Source organism: Saccopteryx bilineata, chromosome 4 (assembly GCF_036850765.1).
Source record: "Saccopteryx bilineata isolate mSacBil1 chromosome 4, mSacBil1_pri_phased_curated, whole genome shotgun sequence".
Lineage (NCBI taxonomy): Eukaryota > Metazoa > Chordata > Mammalia > Chiroptera > Emballonuridae > Saccopteryx > Saccopteryx bilineata.
This window is the reverse complement of record NC_089493.1, coordinates 165,699,932-165,721,945: the sequence shown is the minus strand read 5'-3', so window position 1 is coordinate 165,721,945 and position 22,014 is coordinate 165,699,932. Positions and strand designations below refer to the sequence as shown.

Below are 22,014 nucleotides of genomic sequence, written 5' to 3'. Positions count from 1 at the left end.
CCTAAGACCTCAGCATTCCAGGTGGACACTTTATCTACTGCGCCACCACTGGTCAGGCCTAGGAAATTTTTAAAACATTTTCTTTCATAAAGTGGCAAGTACTGGTTAAATAAGCATCCTGATAACTCAGATAATAAAAGTAGGTTTGCTGGCTTGTTGGTACCTGTTTGAAATCCTAACTATAGCTACAAAAAAAAAAAAAAAACTAGCAGAGTTAAACTCTAGCCTCTATTCTAGGAAGTTCGTTCTTTCTTTCTCTTTCTTCCTCCCCCCCTCCCTCCCCTCCCTCCTCTCCCTCCCTCCCTCCCTCCTCTCCTTTTCCCTTCCCTTCCCTTCCCTTCCCTTCCCTTCCCTTCCCTTCCCTTCCCTTCCCTTCCCTTCCCTTCCCTTCCCTTCCCTTCCCTTCCCTTCCCTTCCCTTCCCTCCCCTCCCCTCCCCTCCCCTCCCCTCCCCTCCCCTCCCCTCCCCTCCCCTCCCCTCCCCTCCCTTTTCTTTTCTTTTCTTTTCTTTTCTTTTCTTTTCTTTTCTTTTCTTTCAGAGAGAAAGACAGATAGACATGGATAGGCAGGAAGGGAGAGAGATGGGAAGCATCAACTCATAGTTCTGGCACTTTTAGTTGTTCATTGATTGCTTTCTCATATGTGCCTTGACTCGGGGCTCCAGTTGAGCCAGTGACCCCTTATGTAAGCCAGGGACCTTGGACTTCAAGCCAGCAACCTTTGGGCTCAAACCAGCGACCAAGTCTGTGATCCCATACTCAAGCCAGCGACCCTGCGCTCAAGCTGTGAGCCTGCACTCAAGCCAGATGAACCTGTGCTCAAGCCAGGGACCTCAGGGTTTTAAACCTCAGTGTCCCAGGCTAACACTATCCACTGTGCCACCTGGTCAGGCTGTCTTGTTTCTTTTTAATCTTTCATTTTACTATTATTTATATTATAAAAACACTATAAGTGCACTATAAAGAAGAAAACAGTAAAAAAAATAAATAAAATGAAAATACAACCTTCTTCCTTGCACACCCCCATATATCACCTCTGCAGTGGTGTGTATCATTCCAAACGCCCTTTTATTTTATAAACATATTCATACACATATATGCACACTTAAAAGTGATGAGTAATTCTGTATATATGCTTTTTCATCATTTCATAATTTATCTTTCCATTTTAGTAATATAAATCTAGTTTATATTTAATTTCTTGTTTTCCATTTATCCTACCATTGTAGGTTCTTTATTACCTCAACATTCAGTTATTGCATGAACCCTACCCTACCTCTGCATTTAGTATGTTCTCCCAGTTGCCATAACCTGTATGGATAATAGTATCACCCACTACAGACTGTCTTCTCTGAAGCAATTCTATACTTTTCCACTGCCATATTTATAGCTTTGTTACTTCAGCCTGAAATGTATGCATATGTACACACCCACATGTGCGCTCATACACACAGACACTGTTAGTTGTAGTGTTCAGATTTTCTTCCTTATTTTTTTCTGCTTAGTTATTGAGAGAGAGGTTTTAAGTCTTCCTCTGTGATGATGTTTATCAGTTCCTCCTTAGTCTTTCAGTTTAGTGAGCAATGGTATTTAGAAACTACTACCTGGGTGCTTTAAGTGCTCGTTATTACTGTACGTGTAGTTCAGAGGATGTTTCATTTTGCTTTAAATATTCAGGACTTTCTCAGCTTTTTAAAAGATAATGTTCCAGGCCCTGGCCGGTTGGCTCAGCGGTAGAGCGTCGGCCTAGCATGCGGAGGACCCGGGTTCGATTCCTGGCCAGGGCACACAGGAGAAGCGCCCATTTGCTTCTCCACCCCTCCGCCGCGCTTTCGTCTCTGTCTCTCTCTTCCCCTCCCGCAGCCAAGGCTCCATTGGAGCAAAGATGGCCCGGGTGCTGGGGATGGCTCTGTGGCCTCTACCTCAGGCGCTAGAGTGGCTCTGGTCGCAACATGGCGACGCCCAGGATGGGCAGAGCATCGCCCCCTGGTGGGCAGAGCGTCGCCCCTGGTGGGCGTGCCAGGTGGATCCCGGTCGGGCGTATGCGGGAGTCTGTCTGACTGTCTCTCCCCGTTTCCAGCTTCAGAAAAATGAAAAAAACAAACAAACAAAAGATAATGTTCCATTGAATTCTGCCTTCCATTGTTGCTATTGAAAAGTCATCTATCAGTCTTAAGTGTTATTCCTTCTTTTTTACTTCTCTTTGGCTACTTCTATTTATTTATTTATTTTTATTTTATTAAAAATATTTCTTCTGAAGTTAGAAACAGGGAGGCAAACAGACTCCCGCATGCGCCCAACCGGGATTCACTCAGCATGCCCACCAGGGGGCGATGCTCCACCCGTCCGGGGCGTCGCGATGGGCGTCGCTCAGCTGCAACCAGGGCCACCCTAGTGCCTGAGGCAGAGGCCATGGAGCCATCCCCAGCGCCCAGGCCAACCCTGCTCCAATGGAGCCCCCGCTGCAGGAGGGGAAGAGAGACAGAGAGGAAGGAGAGGGGGAGGGGCAGAGAAGCAGATGGGCACCTCTCCTGTGTGCCCTGGCTGGGACTCGAATCCAGGACTCCTGCACACCAGGCCAATACTCTACCACTGAGCCAACCAGCCAGGGCCTCTTTGGCTACTTTTAATGCTCTTTTTCTTTCATGCTTTATAGTTTCTCTGGAATATGTTTAAATGTGGATTTAGTCTTTTTCTTTTTTTCTTCTTAAATATTTTATTTGCTGATTTTAGAGAGAGGAGAGAGAGAAGGAGAGAAGGGGGTTAAAGCGGAAATATCAATTTGTAGTAGTTGTATCCTGTATGTGCTTTGACCAGGCAAGCCTGGGGTTTTGAACCGATGACCTCAGCATTTCAGGTTGATGCTTTATCCACTGCATCACCAAAGGTCAGGTTTATTTTTTTCTTAATTCTACTTGGATTAATTTGGGTTTTCTGAATATGAGAATTAGTGTCTTTCATCAATTCTGGAAAATTGTTATCTCTGAATACCACTTTTCTCTTTTCTTTATTAAATCGTATTGCCTTATGGCCTGACCAGGCAGTGATGCAGTGGATAGAGCATTGGACTGGGACGTGGAGGACCCAGGTTTGAAACTCCAAGGTCGCCGGCTAGTGGGCTCATCTGGTTTGAGCAAGGCTCATCAGCTTGAGCCCAAGGTCACTGGCTTGAGCAAGGGATCACTCGGTCTGCTGTAGTCCCCCCAGTCAAAGCACATATGAGAAAGCAACCAGTGAACAACTAAGGTGCCGCAATGAAGAATTGCTGCTTCTCATCTCTCTAACTTCCTGCCTGTCCATCCCTATCTGTCCTCCTCTCTGTCTCTGTCACAGAAAAACAAAATCGTATTTCCTTATAGAATTAACCCCCACCTTTAAACCCAGCTGCCCCAATCATCTGCAAAGTAGCATCTTAACTGGTTTTTCCATCTCGTTTCCCCCCTTCCAATCCTGTTAATAATATATTTAGGTTAGAATGGCCATTCTAAAATGTTAAATTTGGTTATATTGCTCTTTGTAAAACCCATCCGTCATTGTTCTTAGGCTAAAAGTTCAAACTGGTTAACTAAGGTGACCAACTTTTTTACTATTAAAAGGACAAAAATAAATTGAAGAAAACAATATCATAAATAAAATAAACATTCATTGTAACAATAATACACTGTAATATGATAAATGCATAATAAAAACATTTGTAATATTTTATATTGTAATTATGCTTACATGTCTATTAATTTTTAATAATAATTATAAGAAAAAACTACTCATTTAGATACAAAACATCACATCACAGGCAGTGGATCGACTCTGCATCAATCGAATATGGACGTTTACAGATTAGTCTTCCAGTATCAAAAAGGAGGACATGTAGGAGGACACTTTTCGAGGGAGGATGGGACTTACAAAAGCAGGACTGTCCTCCCTAAAGGAGGACAATTGATTACCTTAGGTTAACATACCTTTAAGGTCTATATGAAATGACTCCTGTTTATTTTTCTCACCTTTCTCATTTCCTCTGCCGTCTCTTACACTGTATGCTTCAGTTGTGCAGAAATATTCTTTTAGAACTTGCTGTGTTTTCTTTGTTTCTACTCAGGTCTTTGTAAAAGTAGTTCTGTCTAATTGGAAACTTCTTCCTCCTGCTCTTACCAGCTCCATCTATTAATTCTTATAATCTTAGTTTAGGGCTATTTCTTCTGAGAAGCATTTTCTGATTCCTCAGTTTTAAATTAAGTGCTTTTTCCTTGTTCTCCTAAGTTTCATAGCACAATGTGGGGATTTGGGCATTGAGCTATCAATAGTTGAAGAAATTACAAATGTGGTTTCCTATTACTTGCAAAGCTAGATAGAGATTCCGAGTGCTCAGTAGTTTTCCCTGAGGCCTCCCAGTCGTTGCCCCTCCTTTCAAATACACAGTCTCTTCTGGGTCCTCGTATTTCTTGCAAGTCAAACCTGTTTTGTCTTAATCCTATTTCATTATCATTAGCGTTGTTAATTTCTGCCCTCATATTTTTTTACAATTAAATTGGGGAGGGACAATTTATACATAACTCTGCAGGCAAAGACCAGGCTGTTTCTGTTTAGTATGTTTTTCATACAAGATCAGACACATTCGAGGGCGCCTATGGCCATAGACTATTTAGCATGTTTTTCATCTCTGAAGGAGTAAGGTTGTTTTTGGTCTGGATCTATAGGTCCAGTTTCTGATCAAAGCAGTTAACCTGGCCTACTGTGTGTATGCCTCCTCTCTCCCTATATAAATTACTCTATGGATGTCTATATAAATTACACTATGGATAAGCCTTTTCCATGATCTGGTGTTGGTCTGGTTTGGGTTATCTAATTAGAGAGCTCATTTCCATTAATGTGTCATGGACTCCCTTTTATTCACCCCTATTCTTACTGTTCTTTAAGTTTGCCCTCTCCAGATTTTCTCCCCTAGTCTTTATTTATGAAGACAAAGCTTACCTAGAATTTGTTTAGCTTTTGATAACTGTGTTATGGTGTGTCTACATTGTCAATTTAAGTTGGTGGCTTTACGTGCTGACCCTTACAGAGCAGCAATGGGGGATACTATAACCCTGCCCTCAGGTCCTCTTGATAGGGAGTTATATTACTTACTAGAAAGGTAAAGACAAGTACTGTTTTAACCTTGGAAAGGTTGTCTTACTGTTTTTCTTTTTAAAACTTCATGTTGACATTTTAATACCCCTATATTGGGTTATTCTTCAGACTAGAATCACTTCAGTGGGAATGTTTAGGAAATAATTTCATAACAGATGCACGATATGATAATGTTATTTAGATTTTTTACTTTTGCAAAGATGATAGATCAGATTCTGGGAGGGAAAATCCCATTTCATCCTAATGGTGATTAGTAGATCATGATGCTAATTCTTGTCAAGAGGAAATATAGAATGGTGGCTTTGGTACGATAGTAACCATGTTCTTTATGTCATTGAGGGAATTTTATTTTTTAAAGAAATATTAATAAAAAGATGGCTGAATGTGCAATACATAATAAAATGTGTTATTAGAAAAGTACAAAGCATAATTTATTTAAATGATATGATTAGAATTGGGATTTGGAATTATGACTGAGTCTCAGCTGTCTTTTTAAAAAAAAATTTTACTTATTGACTTTAGAGAGAGGAGGAAGGGGGATATATAGAAAGATACATTGACTCATTCCACCCATTTATGCATTCCTTAGTTGTCTCCTGCATGTGCCCTGACCAGGGATTGAACCCACAATGCTGGGGCACTGGGATAATGCTCCAACCAACTGAGCTACCCGACCAAGAACACATCAGTCTTTGTAAAAATAATTTTCTTTGAAATGTTCAGCTTGCTACAAAGTGAAAAAAGTCAATTTTTTTAAATAGAAAATTCAATTTTCCTTAAAGTTGGGTTAAAACCTATTGATTGAGGAGATATATAGAGTGAAAAATATATCCTATATTTTTGCTCACTTTTGCGGGGCAATAAGGAAATAATGGATTTCTTTTGCAGTTAGGGAAACTTAGATTCAGAATTCAGATGAGCTAGAACTCAATTTCTGAGCCCTTGCCTTATGAATCCCAATTATTTGGGAATTCCTGAGATAGCTAAATTTCCAGTGATGTATTTGAACACGTTTTGACCACTATACTCATGTTCTCTCCCGTGTTCCAGGTGGGGGCCAAACAAGTACTGCTTGCTTCTGGCTCATCAGCTTTCAGTCTAAAGCCTTGTTGTATTTTAGTCACACTCATATACTGGTTGACATGTTCTTTTCCTGTGTCTTTGACATGGCTATCATCCCTTTCACCACCCTGGTTAGCTCAATTATGACAGAATAAAAATAAGAATAAGGAAACTCAGGACATTGTGGCCTGCAAAATACCCCCTTTGACGCAGGAAGTTACAAACCCAGGGTTGTGAAATAGCTCTCCAGCCAATGATATAACTAAAAATCTAAGAAACTAAAAATTTTGACTCTTTCACAGAAATGACAATTTTGGTTAGACAGTGGTTCCTAAAACAAGTAGGAAGAGTCATGGCAAGAGCACTGGAAAGGAGGTGCCTGTGACGCTCTGCAGTTGGCTGAGCTCTGGGACTCTGATGAGAAAATGTTTTGGAGGAGTTCTCATGATTGAGGTGATTTTACTCAGTCTGTTGAGGGTCATTTTTTCCATAGCACGGGTGGTGACTGGTAGGCACTTGGGTGGGTGTACAGTTTTTGCCCTAAGTACTTCATTTTAGAGCTGGTACTGTTACGCATGTGATGGGAGCTTCCTTGGAGGTGGTGTTAAGTGGACCCTACGACATGAAAGGCACTGATTCTTGTCTGTTTTCAGTGAAGAGAGAAGGGCAGGTGCAAGCAGAGCCAGAAATAGCATGTTTGTAATACATTAAACAAGGATCACACCTAATATTATAGTTCCTCTGCTTGCGTAGCTCAACATTTAGGATCCAGTAAAAAATTAGTCATTCATTTTGTAGTAAAATATAGCATTTATGGAAATATAGAAATATATATTAAAATACATATAGCTTAATCAATAATTATAAAGCAAACACCTATAACAATCATCCAGGCCACAAAAACCTGGCAAGACACCAGAGCCCCTCCTCACCCCTCCCTTCCTGATCACAGTGCCATCCCTGCCTTCCTCTCAAATGCTACCCTTTTTTTTTTTTTTTTTTTTTTGCATTTTTCTGAAGCTGGAAACAGGGAGAGACAGTCAGACAGACTCCCGCATGCGCCCGACTGGGATCCACCCGGCACGCCCAGCATGGGGCAATGCTCTGCCCACCAGGGGGCGATGCTCTGCCCATCCTGGGCGTCGCCATGTTGCGACCAGAGCCACTGTAGCGCCTGAGGCAGAGGCCACAGAGCCATCCCCAGCGCCCGGGCCATCTTTGCTCCAGTGGAGCCTTGGCTGTGGGAGGGGAAGAGAGAGACAGAGAGGAAGGCGCGGCGGAGGGGTGGAGAAGCAAATGGGCGCTTCTCCTGTGTGCCCTGGCCGGGAATCGAACCCGGGTCCTCCGTACGCTAGGCCGACACTCTACCGCTGAGCCAACCGGCCAGGGCTACCCTAACTTTTGAGATAATTATTTCCTTTTTTAAACTATAGTTTTACTATCTAACTGTGTGTCCCCAAAACAGCATGATTTAAACTTGCCTGTTTTTGAACTTTGTGTGAACAAAATCGCTATATATTTTTTTGCTTTGCTGCTTTTGCATTTGTGAAGTACGTTCATGTTATTGGAGATAGTGATTTGTTCATTTGCGTTGCTAATATAGTGTTCCATTATATAGATGTACCACAATTTATCTTTCCAGACTGTCCATTTTTACCCTTAACAAATCAAGATTTTCTCATAGAATGTTTGCACAGTTAAACCTCTTAGCCTCTTGCTGAGGGGAGCTGTTTTTTCAGATATCCTCCTAACTCAACCCAGGAAAGTTTGAGTCCTGCAGGGAAGTGTACAATGTCTCTACTTTAAAAATTAGCTTGATGATTTTGCACCTTCAGTAGTAGCTATCGATAGATAGCCAGGAACCACTGAATGCCTTTAAAAAACAACAACAAACTAGTTGTAAGTTAGTAAATTTATCTCTTTTCTGTTTTTTTTTTTACCTGGGGAGTCTTAGTAGGAGTTTCTCTTATTGCCCCATACATTGGGACTTCAGATATGACTTCTTATCTCTTTATAGAGTTCATTTGCATTCTCAACTTTTATAAAAATGGATGTTTGTTTTAAAATAGTTTTTAGTTATTTAAGACTTAAGTCTAAAAGAGACTGATGGTTGGAAACTGTAGAGTTTATGGTGAACTATATATGTTCTCTATGTCCTGTTGTCTTAAGGCTTAATGTAGCTGTGTAATCCTCCTCTGTGGCTCTCAGAAAAATAGGCATGAGTCTGAAAAGTCCGTATATGCTCTTTTTTCTTGGTTGAGTATTCTTTATTAGGTTACATAGGGTTGGCAAAACTAAGTTTACAGTTGTAATATAAATAAATAATACAAGAATAAATTGTGTTTTGCCCTGGCCGGTTGGCTCAGCGGTAGAGCGTCAGCCTGGCGTGCAGGGGACCCGGGTTCGATTCCCGGCCAGGGCACATAAGAGAAGTGCCCATTTGCTTCTCCACCCCCCCCTCCTTCCTCTCTATCTCTCTCTTCCCCTCCCGCCGCCAAGGCTCCATTGGAGCAAGGATGGCCCAGGCGCTGGGGATGGCTCCTTGACCTCTGCCCCAGGCGCTAGAGTGGCTCTGGTCGAGGCAGAGCGACGCCCCGGAGGGGCAGAGCATCGCCACCTGGTGGGCAGAGCATCGCCCCTGGTGGGTGTGCTGCCCCTGGTGGGTGTGCCGGGTGGATCCCAGTTGGGCGCATGCGGGAGTCTGTCTGACTGTCTCTCCCCGTTTCCAGCTTCAGAAAAATACAAAAAAAAAAGAAAAAAGAAAAGAAAAGAATAAATTGTGTTTTGTGTACTTACAACTGTAAACCTACTTTTGCCCATTCTTGTATTTTGAATGCCTTGGTTAGTGTGTGTCTTATGATCCAAGTGCTAATATTTGCCCATATGTAAACTTTCTATGGTATATTTAATTTCCTCAATAGAAATAATTCAGGTCTGGTGAGAACTTACATGTAAATAATTCAAATAGATTTACCCTACTAACTAGACAGGCTTTCTTATTTCTCTGAAAAATACATATTACAGATCTTTTACACACACATACTCCTTTGATTTGATCTGTTCACTGATGTACATCTTCATTTTATGATCAAGATAAAGGACTTGATTGTATTTAGCCCAGAGTTAGCCTATTGCATCTTGATTTGGTTATTCTTTCTTCCAGGATATATTCCCAGGCATCCTTGATTCCTTTCCTTGCAATACTTGTCAATACCCACACTGCACTCTCCCTTTGAAGCATTCAAAGGGCAGTCTTCTCTACTGTATGCTTTTTGTGGTCTATACTTTTCTGTGTCTTACCATAAATATTTGTCCTTAGCCCCCTTTCCTCCCATGCCTGAGATTCCTCTGGTCATTTTCAGCCTGTTTAGAGAATGACTGCTTTTGATGAGGTAGACTTTGAATATTTTTTTATGTTATTGTATGCCTCCCTGCTCTTGTAACTAGATGGTAAGGCAAAGTTAATCAGTATACTTTACCTGAGATCTTACAGCTCTTACTCTGAACAGCAAATCAGTTCTTTTTTTTTTTTTCTGAAGCTGGAAACAGGGAGAGACAAACAGACTCCCGCATGCGCCCGACTGGGATCCACCCGGCATACCCACCAGGGGCGATGCTCTTCCCACCAGGGGGCGATGCTCTGCCCCTCCGGGGCGTCACTCTGCCTCGACCAGAGCCACTCTAGCGCCTGGGGCAGAGGCCAAGGAGCCATCCCCAGCACCCGAGCCATCCCCAGCGCCCGGGCCATCCTTGCTCCAATGGAGCCTTGGCGGCGGGAGGGGAAGAGAGAGACAGAGAGGAAGGTGCGGCGGGGGGGTGGAGAAGCAAATGGGCGCTTCTCCTGTGTGCCCTGGCTGGGAATCGAACCCGGGTCCTCTGCATGCTAGGCCGACGCTCTACCGCTGAGCCAACCGGCCAGGGCAGTTCTTTTTAAGTAATAGATACTGGCTAGAAGAAGTGACTTGTTCAGTACTCAATGTGGATAAGGCCACACCTGTACTATTGGGGACACTGTGCATGTCAGCTATGAACAATGAGATGCAAATTGATGTTTGAACAATAAAATGGAGTTCTCCAAGTCTACATTCATTGTCCCAAATTCCTATTTAAATATCTTCTGTTGAGCTAAAAGTTCTGGATTCTAGCTCTTGCCTACTTTAAGCCTCAGTGTCCTCTTTTGTAAAAACAAGAGCACCGGATTAGAAGATATCTAGGGCCACTTCTATGAACTTTATAGCTATAACCTTGGTCTTTTATGAATTGCCACATTAAGAGCAAGAATGCCACCTCCAAATGAAAAGATGGTGGGAGCCAAAATAAAAAATCAGATTTCTTTTATTTCCAGATCATTACTTTAATCTAAAAAGTAAATTGGAATCTATTTTATTGGGGGGGGCATTCTTCTGAAGTGAGATCAGGGAGGCAGAGAGACAGACTCCCGCATGTGCCCTACTGGGATCCACCCAGCATGCCTACCAGGGGGCGATGCTCTGTTGCAACCAGAGCCATTCTAGCGCCTGAGGCAGAGGCCATAGAGCCATCCTCAGCAGCTGGGCCAACTTTACTCCATTGGAGCCTTGCCTGTGGGAGGGGAAGAGAGAGACAGAGAGAAAGGAGAAGGGGTAAGGGTGGAGAAGCAGATGGGTGCTTCTCCTGTGTGCCCTGGCCGGGAATTGAACCCAGGACTTCCACATGCCAGACCGATGCTCTACCACTGAGCAAACCGGCCAGGGCTCAGAATCTATTTTTTTTTATAATTTTAATTTTTTTTTTCTTTTTCTGAAGCTGGAAACGGGGAGAGACAGTCAGACAGACTCCCGCATGCGCCCGACCCGGATCCACCCGGCATGCCCACCAGGGGGCGACGCTCTGCCCACCAGGGGGCTATGCTCTGCCCCTCCGGGGCGTCGCTCTGTTGCGACCAGAGCCACTCTAGTACCTGGGGCAGAGGCCAAGGAGCCATCCCCAGCGCCCAGGCCATCTTTGCTCCAATGGAACCTTGGCTGCGGGAGGGGAAGAGAGAGACAGAGAGGAAGGAGAGGGGGAAGGGTGGAGAAGCAGATGGGCACTTCTGTGTGCCCTGGCCGGGAATCGAACCCAGGACTTCTGCATGCCAGGCCGACGCTCTACCACTGAGCCAACCAGCCAGGGCCGGAATCTATTTTTGAAGCTAAAATAAAACTAGTTTGCCTACAGCTTTGCCAGCTAAAGTGCAATACATGGTGACAGCACGTCCTTTGACATGTTTGTAGGAGTTGCTTAAATTACTGAAATCTCAGAGATGTGCATTTGATGGCTTAAAGGTAGTTTATATTAGGCATCACCTGTTTTCGAGATAATTTTGGATAGAGCTTATTAACTCCATATACGTAAATTAAAATAACATACCTAGGAAGACATTATTATATTCATTTATGGTGCTTTATTCTATACTCTCTTATAAAATACATGATACTTAGAATAATGGCAAAAATTGTTGTTCAGAAAATGTTGATAAGTTTATTAAATTCCTTGAATATATATGGACTATATGGACATTTTTATAAGTGTTATCTTATTAAATTTTCTAAAATGTATTTTTATGTATTTTAATTTGGTGATGCAGATAGATATACTTAGGGCTTTATTATTTTTATTTTACCATTTTATTCATTTCTCAGAATTTTTACTACATTATTTCATTTATAGAGTATCTATTAGTGATACTGTCTTGCAAGTTAAGATTAATTAGAGTAGTTTCTGCCACCTCATTTTTGTCTTGCTTTCAAACAAATCTCTTGACTGCCATCAGTATAATAAAAATATTTGAATTCCCATCACTATTCATGCAACCATTCTTTTGGTACATAATTATCTTGTGAGGAATTTTTCCAAAGTGGACACAGATGCACTGTACTCTTAATTTTTGTGTAAAGCAACTTAGTTTATTTTATTCTGCTTTTGTTTTTAAGAAAACACATGTGAGAGTGGAACAATACTCTAGGTCAGGAAGCATTATCAGTTTCCATGATGTTTTATGCATACTCTGTTTTTATAGAAGACTCTAAAAGCTCACACTGTGTGTGATGCTATAAAGACATGGAAAATGATTCCTTCTTAGCATTGGAGGAAGTGATGACTAGTGTTTTTTTGCTGGTAGTATCTGATAATCCCCCCTCCCTTTAGCTATTCCAGGCATGTTTAGTTGTAGGGCGTTGTCGGACTAAATTGCTAAAAATAACAAATAAGGGGGAGGCTGTTCTAAGGCTAGCTCTTGCCACTGTCTGTAATCTGTTTAATTTAGTTCCTAGGGAGAAAGGGCAAAAGGAACATGGTGCCATTCTCATTGAATGGATTTTTTGTTTAAATTGCTGACAAGAACATTGTTTGAGTTCTCCTTTTTCCTAAACCCCATAGGGCTTATATCCCCACCCACTATATTATGGAGCTGGCAGTGGGGCTTAAGGAGCATACTCTGATCAGTGGTTGTGTCAGAGATTAACCAGGTGATTGTGGTCTGTTCATCTTTTAATGTGGCTTTGACAGTGGAATGTGCAGGTAGCATGTGAGAGAGAGTGAGAGGGAGAGGATGGTGGTTAAAATGGGGGAGTTTGAGAATTAAGAAATTTTTCTGTTTAGCACTCTCCCCTAGCTCAGTGCTCAGAGGGACTCAGGTTGTTTGAGGAAATTAACCATACATGTGACTCCAGTACACCTGCATTTAATTGTAACCCACTTTGCCAGCATAAAGTTCTTTTTGGATTTGGGTCTTGACCTCTCTGTGCTTTAACTTCTTCCTAATAATAGAAATAACTTTCTGCAAGGCAGAGATAGCCATCTAGTACTTGTTTGTAAAACTGTTGAGTATCACTGAAGGAATGATTTAAATGCCTTTCGTATCCCCTGCTGTGTGTTTACTGGTGGAGTGCGACAAAACTAGGAGCAAATTTTCAGTTACATTTCTGGTGTTCTGTTGTACATTCTTTGTTGACTCACTTGAGTGCATATTGATTTTTATATTCTGAAGTTGCATATTGATTTTTCATATCTGACATCCTATCTGAAATCCTTTCCTTTGTGCATTTTTTTTTTGTACAGTCTGAACCTGACTACTTTTGGACCAGAGAAAAAATGGATTGCTTTTATGGGAGAGTCTTGGGGGCGGTAGTGAGGGTAGTGAACTCCTATGTTAATGAAGATCCTAATATTTACCTAAAGCTTTGAGAGGTGAGCACTTGGACACTGCATGCAGGCTTTGGGAATGTTTACTTTTAGACATTTCTTAAGTTACCAATCTTCTTTACTCTCTAATTTCATGAAATAATCATTCTAATTGAACTAATGGGTCTCAAATGTATACTTCAGAACACAGTATTCAAAATTATCTATACCCTATAGATCAGTGGTTTTCAACCTTTTTATATTTGGGGACTGATGGAAATAGAATTATTTCAGGGACTGCTAAGGCAGAAATCACCCTCAGCATAAGCAAATTTGACTAAGATCATTGGGTCTATAATCTTCATACAACATCAAGGTGGTTAACTTCTGTGGACTGGCACAAAATTTCTGTTGGACATGTCCGTGGAATACTGGTTGAAAAACACTGCTATAGATGATAGAGTTCTGTGAATCATGTGGAATGACATATGTGGTAGTGCTTAAACCTTTACATGCCGTGGCCGGATGGCTCAGTAGGTTAGAGCATCGTTCCGAAGCATGGGGTTGCCAGTTCAGTCCGCGGTCAGGGCACATATAGGAACAGATCAGTGCCCCCCCTTCCTCTTTAAAATCAATAAATAAAAATTTGAGGAAAAAAATCTTTATAAGTAGCACAAGACATATCATTCTTGGTTAAGTTTAATCAGCTCTAGAAATCTGTAAAGAAAAACTTGTTTCCACTCAGAGCCTAGACTGTCTTTGGAGTTCGAATCCAAACCTTCCTAATGCAGAGTCTTCTCTCTTTGGAGAAGGCATGCGAGGGCAACAAAAGGCAGGTGATATTGGAGAAAGGAGAGGAAGGTGGAGCTTCTGGTACTGTAGTGAAGTCTTAAGCTGGATCAGATCTTGAACTGAATTGTAAAATACTGATTTTTAAGCTTTAATATTTGTAAAACATTAAAATTTTTAAGCTTTGATGCTTTCAGTGTCAAAGGGTGAACTTTTTCACTTACAACTGATGTTTTCATTCCTTTGGGATGACTAAACAAGATTCATAGCATAAGGCTTTGTCCAATAATTGTTAGATAGGCCAGAAGTAAGGTGTGCATATTAAAGCATATGAAAAGGTATGCATATTTAAGCACTATTAAATGTTTGTAGGTATCTTTTTTTAAAAAAGACATTTTGTTGAATTTATTGTGGTGACATTGGTTAATAAAATTATATAGGTTTCCAGTGTACACATCTATAATACATTGTCCTCATATTGTATTGTTTCATATTGTATTGTTGTGTTCACCACCCAAAGTCAAAGCTCCTTTTGTCACCATTTATCTTCCCTTTGCCCTTTCCTACATGCCCCTGCCCCCGCCATTTCTCTCAGGTAATCACCACTCTGTTGTGTATGTCTGAGGTGTTTTTTTCCCCTTAATGCCTTTATCTTTTTCGTCCAGCCCCCCAGTGTCCTCCCCTCTGACAGCTGTCAGTCTGTTCTCTGTATCTGTGAGTCTGTTTCTATTTTGTTTGTTAGTGTATTTTGTTCATTAGATTCCACATATAAGTGAAATCATATGGTACCTGTCTTTCTCTGACTGGTTTATTTCACTTAGTATAATACTCTCATGCTGTCACAGAGGTAAGATTTCCTTTTTTAGGGCCACATAGTAGTTCACTGTATAAATGTACCGTAGTATTTTAATCTACTCATCTGCTGATGGGCACTTAGGCTGTTTCCAGATCTTGGCTACAGTAAATAGTGCTGCAGTGAACACAGCAGTTCATGTATTCTTTCGAATTAATGTTCCGGGATTCTTAGGATATATTCCCAGAAGTGGGATTGCTGGGTCAAAAGGCAGTTCCATTTTTACTTTTTGGAGAAGACTCAATAGTGTTTTCCACAGTGACTGCACCAATCTGCCTAGTCTGCATTCCCACCAACAGTGCATGAAGATTCCTTTTTCTCTACATCCTTGCCAGCATTTGTTTGTTGATGTATTTCAACATTTTTTAAAAATTTAAGTGAGAGGAGGAGAGATAGACTCCCACATGCACCCCGACTGGGATCTACCCAGCAACCTCCATCTTGGGCCAGTGCTCTGCCCATCTGGGGCCATGCTTGCAACCAAGCTGTTTTCAGCGCCTGAGGTGGAGGCTTCATGGAGTCATCCTCAGTGCCTGGGTTGATGCGCTCGAACCAATTGAGCTATGGCTGTGGGAGGGGAAGAGAGAGAGATAGAGAAAAGAAGGGAGAGGAGTGGAGAAGCAGATGGTCGCCTCTCTTGTGTGCCCTGACCAGGAATTGAACCCAGGACTTCCACATGCAGGGTTGACGCTCTACTGTTGAGCCAACTGGCCTGGGCTTCAGCATTTTTTTTTCTTTTGAGAAAGGGAAAGTGGGGGGAGGGAGAGAAAGAAAGAAGCATCAATTCGTTGTTCCACTTAGTTGTGTCATTGTTTGCTTCTCATATATGGCATGACCGAGACTCCACCTGGCAGTGTTGAGGGTTAAGCCAGTGACCTTGGGATTGAGCCAGTGCCCTCAGGTTTGAGCCCTGACTGAAGTTCAAACAAGCACCCTCAGGATTGAGTTGATGACCCCGGGATTGAATCAGCCACCTCACTGCTCCAGGAGGATGCTTTATGCACTGCACCATAGACCAGGGCCTAAGTTATTGATGATAGCCATTCTGACAGGTGCTATCTCATTGTAGTTTTAATTTGCATTTCTCTGATGATTAGTGACTTTGAGCATTTTTTCATGTCTGTTGGCCATCTTTATGTCCTCTTTGGAGAAGTGTCTATTCAGGTCCTTTGCCCTAATTTTAATTGGATTGTTTTTCTTCCTGGTGTTGAGTTGTATACATTCTTTATGTATTTTGGGAATTAACCGCTTATCAGATGTATCATTGGCAAATATGTTCTCCCATCAGCAGGTTCCCTCTTCATTTTGTTGATAGTTTTTTTTGCTGTGCAAAAGCTTTCAGTTTGAGGTAGTCTTATTTGTTTATTTTTTTCTTTGTTTCCCTTGCCCAAGGAGAAATATTGGCAAAAATATTGCTGTAGGAGCTGTCTGAGGTTTTACTGCCTATGTTTTTTTCTGTGATTTTTACGGTTTCACAACTTACATTTAAGTATTTTATCCATTTCAAGTTTATTCTTGTATATGGTTTAAGTTGTTGATCTGGTTTCGGGGTTTTTTTGCATATACTTGTCCAATTTTCTCAGCGCCATATTGAAGAGACTCTTTATTCCATTGTATGCTCTTGCCTCGTTTGTCAAATATTGATTGACCATAACCTTTTGCATTTTAATTATAATTTGTATTGTGTGGCTCTCTTTGAGTTCATCTTGTTTGGGACTCTTTGCAACTCCTGGACTTGTATATCTATTTCCTTCACAGGTAAGGGAGGTTTTCTGTCTTTATTTATTTATTTTTAGAGAGAGAGTAATAGACAAGAAGGGAGAGAGATGAGAAGCCTTAATTGGGGTGGGAGTCCAGCCGAGCCCGTGACCCCTTGCTCAAGCCAGTTACCTTGGGCTCAAGCCAGCTACTTTGGACTTCAAGCCAGCAACCTTTGGACTCGCCAGCAACTGTGGGATCTTGCCTGTGATCTCATGCTCAAGCCAGCAAACCCATACTCAAGCTGGTGAGCCTGCGCTCAAGCTGATGACGTTGGGATTTCTAACCTGGGTCCTCAGAAGTCCCAGGTCAATGCTGTATATACTGACCACCACCTGGTCAGGCTTCTGTCATTTTTTCAAATAGATTTCTAATTTCTTGCTTTCTCTTTTCTCCTTCTGGCACCCTCATGATGTGGTTGGTTCGCGAAGTTGTCCCAGAAGCTCTTTACACTAACTACGTATACTTACTTGTTTTTGTTTTTTTTTAATTCTTTTTCCTTTTTGCTAGTCTGATTTAGGTGTTTTTTACTTCCTTATATTACAAATTGCTGATTTGATTCTTGACTTTCTCTTCTGTTGATTCACTCTAAATTATTACTTTTTTTTGTGACAGAGAGAGAGACACAGAGAAAGGGACAGATAGGGATAGGCCGACAGGAAGGGAGAGAGATGAGAAGCATCAAGTTTTCGTTGCAGCACCTTAGTTGTTCATTGATTGCTTTCTCATGTATGCCTTGACCAGGGGGCTAGAGCGAGTGACCCCTTGCTCAAGCCAGTGAACTTGGGCTCAAGCTGGGCACTCAAAGTGACCTTGGGCTTCAAGCCAGCAACCTTTGGGCTCAAGCCAGCGACCATGGGGGCATGTCTATGATCCTACACTCAAGCCAAGGACCCCGCACTCAAGCCGGTGAGCCTATGCTCAAGCCAGATGAGCCTGCTCTCAAGCCTGCAACCTTAGGGTTTTGAACCTTGATCCTCTGCATCCCAGTCCAACAGTCTATCCACTGCACCACCGTCTGGTCAGGCTAAATTATTCTTCATTTCAGTTAGTGTATCCATTTCTGATTGGTCCTTTTTTTATGCTGTTGAGGTTCTCTAAGTTCATTGAACATCCTTATAACCAGTGTTTTGAACTCTGCATCTAGTAGATTACTTCTTTCCACTTTGTTTAGCTTTTTTTCTGGAGTTTTGTTCTATTCTTTCATTTGGGACATATTTTCTTGTCTCCTCATTTTGACAGCCTCCCTGTGTTTGTTTCTATGTATTAGGCAGAGCTCTCTGACTCCTGGACTCGGTAGAGTAACCTAACGTAGTAGTTGTTCTTAGGGTCCAGTGCCACAACCTTCCTGATCATTTAAGCTGGGCACTCAAAGTGTGCTCCCCATGTGGGTTGTGTACACCCTCCTCTTATAATTGAGCCTTGATTGCTTTTGGGATTTACCTCTAGATTGATCAGCTGCAAAGATTGGCTGCAACCACTGACCATCACCAGTTTCCAGCCACCGTGGAGGATCAGTTGTGCAGGGACCCACCCGGCAGAGCAAGACTTCCTTCAGTGAGGCTCTGGTGTCCGCTGAGTCTGCCCCTGGAGTATGTTGCTTGTGGATGTGGTTGGGTGGTGCTTCGACAGGGTCTGAAGCCATTCACTGGGTGTGCTGGCTCTGGAACCTCCAGGAAAGTGCAGGTCAAGGTCAGTGCTGCGTGTGTTCTGCCCAGGGCCACCCAGTGTGAACTACAAAGTGCTCTGCAGATGATTGCTACTTGTGCTGGGCTTGAAGGTGTCCAAGAGAGGCCACGCCGCGAACCAAGGCTGGCTGCTGCTAGTGCTGGGGCTGGGTCCATTAAGCTAGAGGTATGGGGCATACTGAGGCCAGATGCTGTTTGATTGAGAGATTTTAGGAAAATCTGAAATATGATCCAAGACAGGCCATTCTTGTGGAAAAGCCACTGGAAACACCTTGGCCGGACCTGAAAGGTGAGTGGGGCGGGACCTCAGAGAATCTCCAGGGTGGGGCAAACAGTGTGAGCCAGGTTGATGGAGCCTCAGATATGCCATGGCTTGTAGCTCTCTTGGAGGAGGACTCATCAAAGGAACAGTGGCCTCTGCCAGCATTTCTGCCTGAGAGAAAACTGCCCCCTCACGCTCCAGCTCTTGCCTTGATGCTGGACAGCTGCTGTCCCAGCACTGAAGCTCAGAGGGAGTGAGTGCAAGTAAGTCCTTGTGCCAGGACCTTTAAGAGGAACTGCCTGGGACTCCAGCAGCCCCTGGTCTCCCTCAGCCTCAATCCCTGCTGTGTTTACAGCCAGAAGTTATGGGTACTTCTCTTCCTGGAACTGGAACCCTGGGATCCGGGGGGCCTGGTGTGCAGCTGGGACCTCTTGCTTCTTAGGGGGGACCCCTGCAGTTGAGATATCCCACCCAAGTTTTTTCTGCCACACATGGATGTGGGACCATCCCATTCTGTGTGTCTGCCCCTCCTACCAGTCTCATTGTGGCTTCTAATTCCCTAGTTGTAGGACTTCCATTCAGCCAGGTTCAGGCAGTTCTGAATGACGGTTCTGTAGTTTAACTGGAATTCTGATGTGGTTGTGGAAGGAGATGAGAGTACTACTTTCACCTATGCTGCCATTTTCCCAGAAGTCCTGTTGGTGTCTTGATTATACAGATTATTTTGGGATTACATCTAATTATGAAGGCTTTTTGTTCTTGCTTTCAATCTTAATGCATTGAGGAACCTGCAGTCTATTGTACTTACAGTGTGCCATGCACTATTATAGGCAGTAAAGACAAAAGCAGCAAAGGCCCAGATGGCATGGGGCTTGTATTCTGGAGGATAGGAAGAGAGACAGATGAGAAATGATTAATGAATGCTAAAAAGAAAAACAACAGAGGGTAAGGAGATAATGTTGGGAGTGTAGAAGCTGTTTTATATAGTGTTGACGGAAATTTCTCTCATAAGGTGGTATTTGAGCAGAGGCCTGAAGAGCAAACTCTGTGTACATCTGGGAGAAGAGGGTTCCAAGCAGAGGGAATAGGAAGTATAAAAACCTGGCAGTGAGGGCACAGTGGACGAGTTGGGGAACAGCAGAGGCCAGTTCAGCGGGCGCTGAGTGAGTTAGGTAGAGAATAGTAGGAAATGAGATCAGAGGTATCAGGGTAATGAGTATATAGGGCCTTGTAGGCTGTATGAGGATTTTGGATTATGCTCTGAGTTTGGGGATATTTGGAGGGTTTTGAACAGAGGAATTACATAATCTGATTTATATCTTAAAAGGACCAGTCTGGCTGCTGTGTTGAGAATAGATTATAGGGGGCAAGAAGAGTAGAAGTCAGATAAATAGTGTGGACAAAAGTCTGGAAGTGGAGTGGGGGAATGGAGGGTTGGAGTGAGAAATGCTGGAAATGTCTAAGGGAGGAATTAAGGCTAAAGTGAATGAAGTCAGCATTGTTTTTACTCACTTTGTTAAGTACTGTTAGTTCTGGGACAAGTAGTTGTTTCCAGTGCCAGTGCTATTCAGATAGTGTGGTTTCCACACAGCAGTCCTTGTGTACTAGGCTCACAGAGATTCCATATTTTCATGGGAACAGATGTGCTCTTTATAATTCATACATCAGTGTTTACTTAGTTATTTTTTGAGTTTCAAAGGTAATTTTAAAAGTGAATTGAGCCCTGGTAGTTCAGTTGGTTAGAACATAATCCCAATATGCCAAAGTTGGTGAGTTAGATCCTCTGGTCAGGGCACATATGACAGTCAACCAGTGAATGCATAAATAAGTAGAAGAACAAATCGATGTTTCTCTCTCTCAAATCAATAAATAAACTTAAAATTCCTTTTATAACAAATTGAAAGTTTGATTTGGGCCATATTAAACTTTGAGATACTATTAAACAGTGGAATAAGTGAATCTGGAACTCCAGGCTAGTGAAATAAAATTGAGAGTTGTCTAGAAATTGTCCGTTGAAGTCATAGGATTGAGTTAGGTCAACTAAGGAGAAAAGTTAGCTAGAGAAGGCATGAACGAGGCTCATGGACCAAGTTCAAGGGCACTGCAGCAGGATGTAAGACTTGATCGAGCTGTGGATCGTGCAGCGAGTCCACAGAACTGAGTACACACCCCACGGGCAAGCCTCTGCTGAGAAGGGGCCCACCTGAAGGGATCCTTTCCCTCCGTGGTGAGTGGGCTGCCAGGCCCTTGGTTTTGTGGCAGCAGAGACTGGCAGGGTAGTTAGACCTGAGTTGCAAATGCTTTGTGGCCTTCTCTGATTAGCATTGACTCTGGAGCTGGACAGGCCTGGTCTGCTGAGGGAAGCAGGTTGGTTCCCTCAAGGAGGGGAGGTAGAGACTGACATCAAGTAAGACTCACAGCTTGGGACTGTAATGTAGGGAGTGGTTGGATACAGTTCGCTTACAGTATCTGTGGTCGCTTCAGTAAAATTTGAGGGAAGTGGATATGTACATGGGTGAAAGCAAACGTGCAACTCATTTTCAAGATTAAAAGTTCCCTAAAAGATTTTATTGTGTGTGTGACAGAGACAGAGACAGAGTGAGGGACAAATAGGGACAGACAGAAAGGGAGAGAGATAAGAAGCATCAGTTCTTCATTGTAGCACCTTAGTTGTTCATTGATTGCTTTCTCATATGTGCCTTGATTGGGGGGGGGCTACAGCAGAGCGAGTGACCCCTTGCTCAAGCTAGCGACCTTGGGTTCAAGCCAGCAACCTTGGGCTTCAAGTCAGTGAGTGACCTTTGGGCTCATGCTAGCAACCATGGGGTCATGTCTGTGATACCGCCCTCAAGCTGGCAACCTCGGGGTTTCAAACCTGGGTCCTCTGCGTCCCAGTCTGACGCTGTATCCACTGTGCCACTGCCTGGTCAGGCACTTAAAGGAATTTGTCATAACTAACACCTTCACTGCTTTGCTATACATATTCACACACATGCACACGCATACAGGCACTTTCCTACTCTCTTTCAATGTGTACTGATAAAAGCTTTAACCTTTAGAATGTTTTTTGAGTTGATTTTAATGATTCTTAGTATTAGGTACTGGTTTTCTTTGCTCTGATATGCATAGCATAATGATTTGATGTAATAATTAAGAATACAAATTCTGGTAATATTTCATCTTTTCTAATGCTGAGTCCATTATATACATGTGCCACATCTTCTTTATCGAAGGACACTGTTGTTTCCACATCCTGGCCACCGTGAATAATGCTGTAATGAATGTAGACGTACATAGATATTTCAGATTTTTGAGAGATACCCGAAAGAGTGGTTGCTGG

General features: G+C 42.6%; 1 protein-coding gene across 4 annotated transcripts in view; it reads left to right on the top strand.

Moving 5' to 3' along the window:
* The window catches only part of PFDN1 (prefoldin subunit 1), a 97,902-nt gene that overhangs the window by 33,536 nt on the left and 42,352 nt on the right, over window positions 1-22,014 (top strand). For 2 of the 4 annotated variants that reach the window (XM_066272688.1, XM_066272691.1), the window contains exon 4: window positions 18,174-18,316. The exons of the other annotated variants lie outside the window; for them this stretch is intronic. In XM_066272688.1, coding sequence (XP_066128785.1) covers window positions 18,174-18,316 — 143 coding nt within the window. The remainder of the gene's footprint in view (window positions 1-18,173; window positions 18,317-22,014) is intronic. 4 annotated transcript variants of the gene reach the window in all.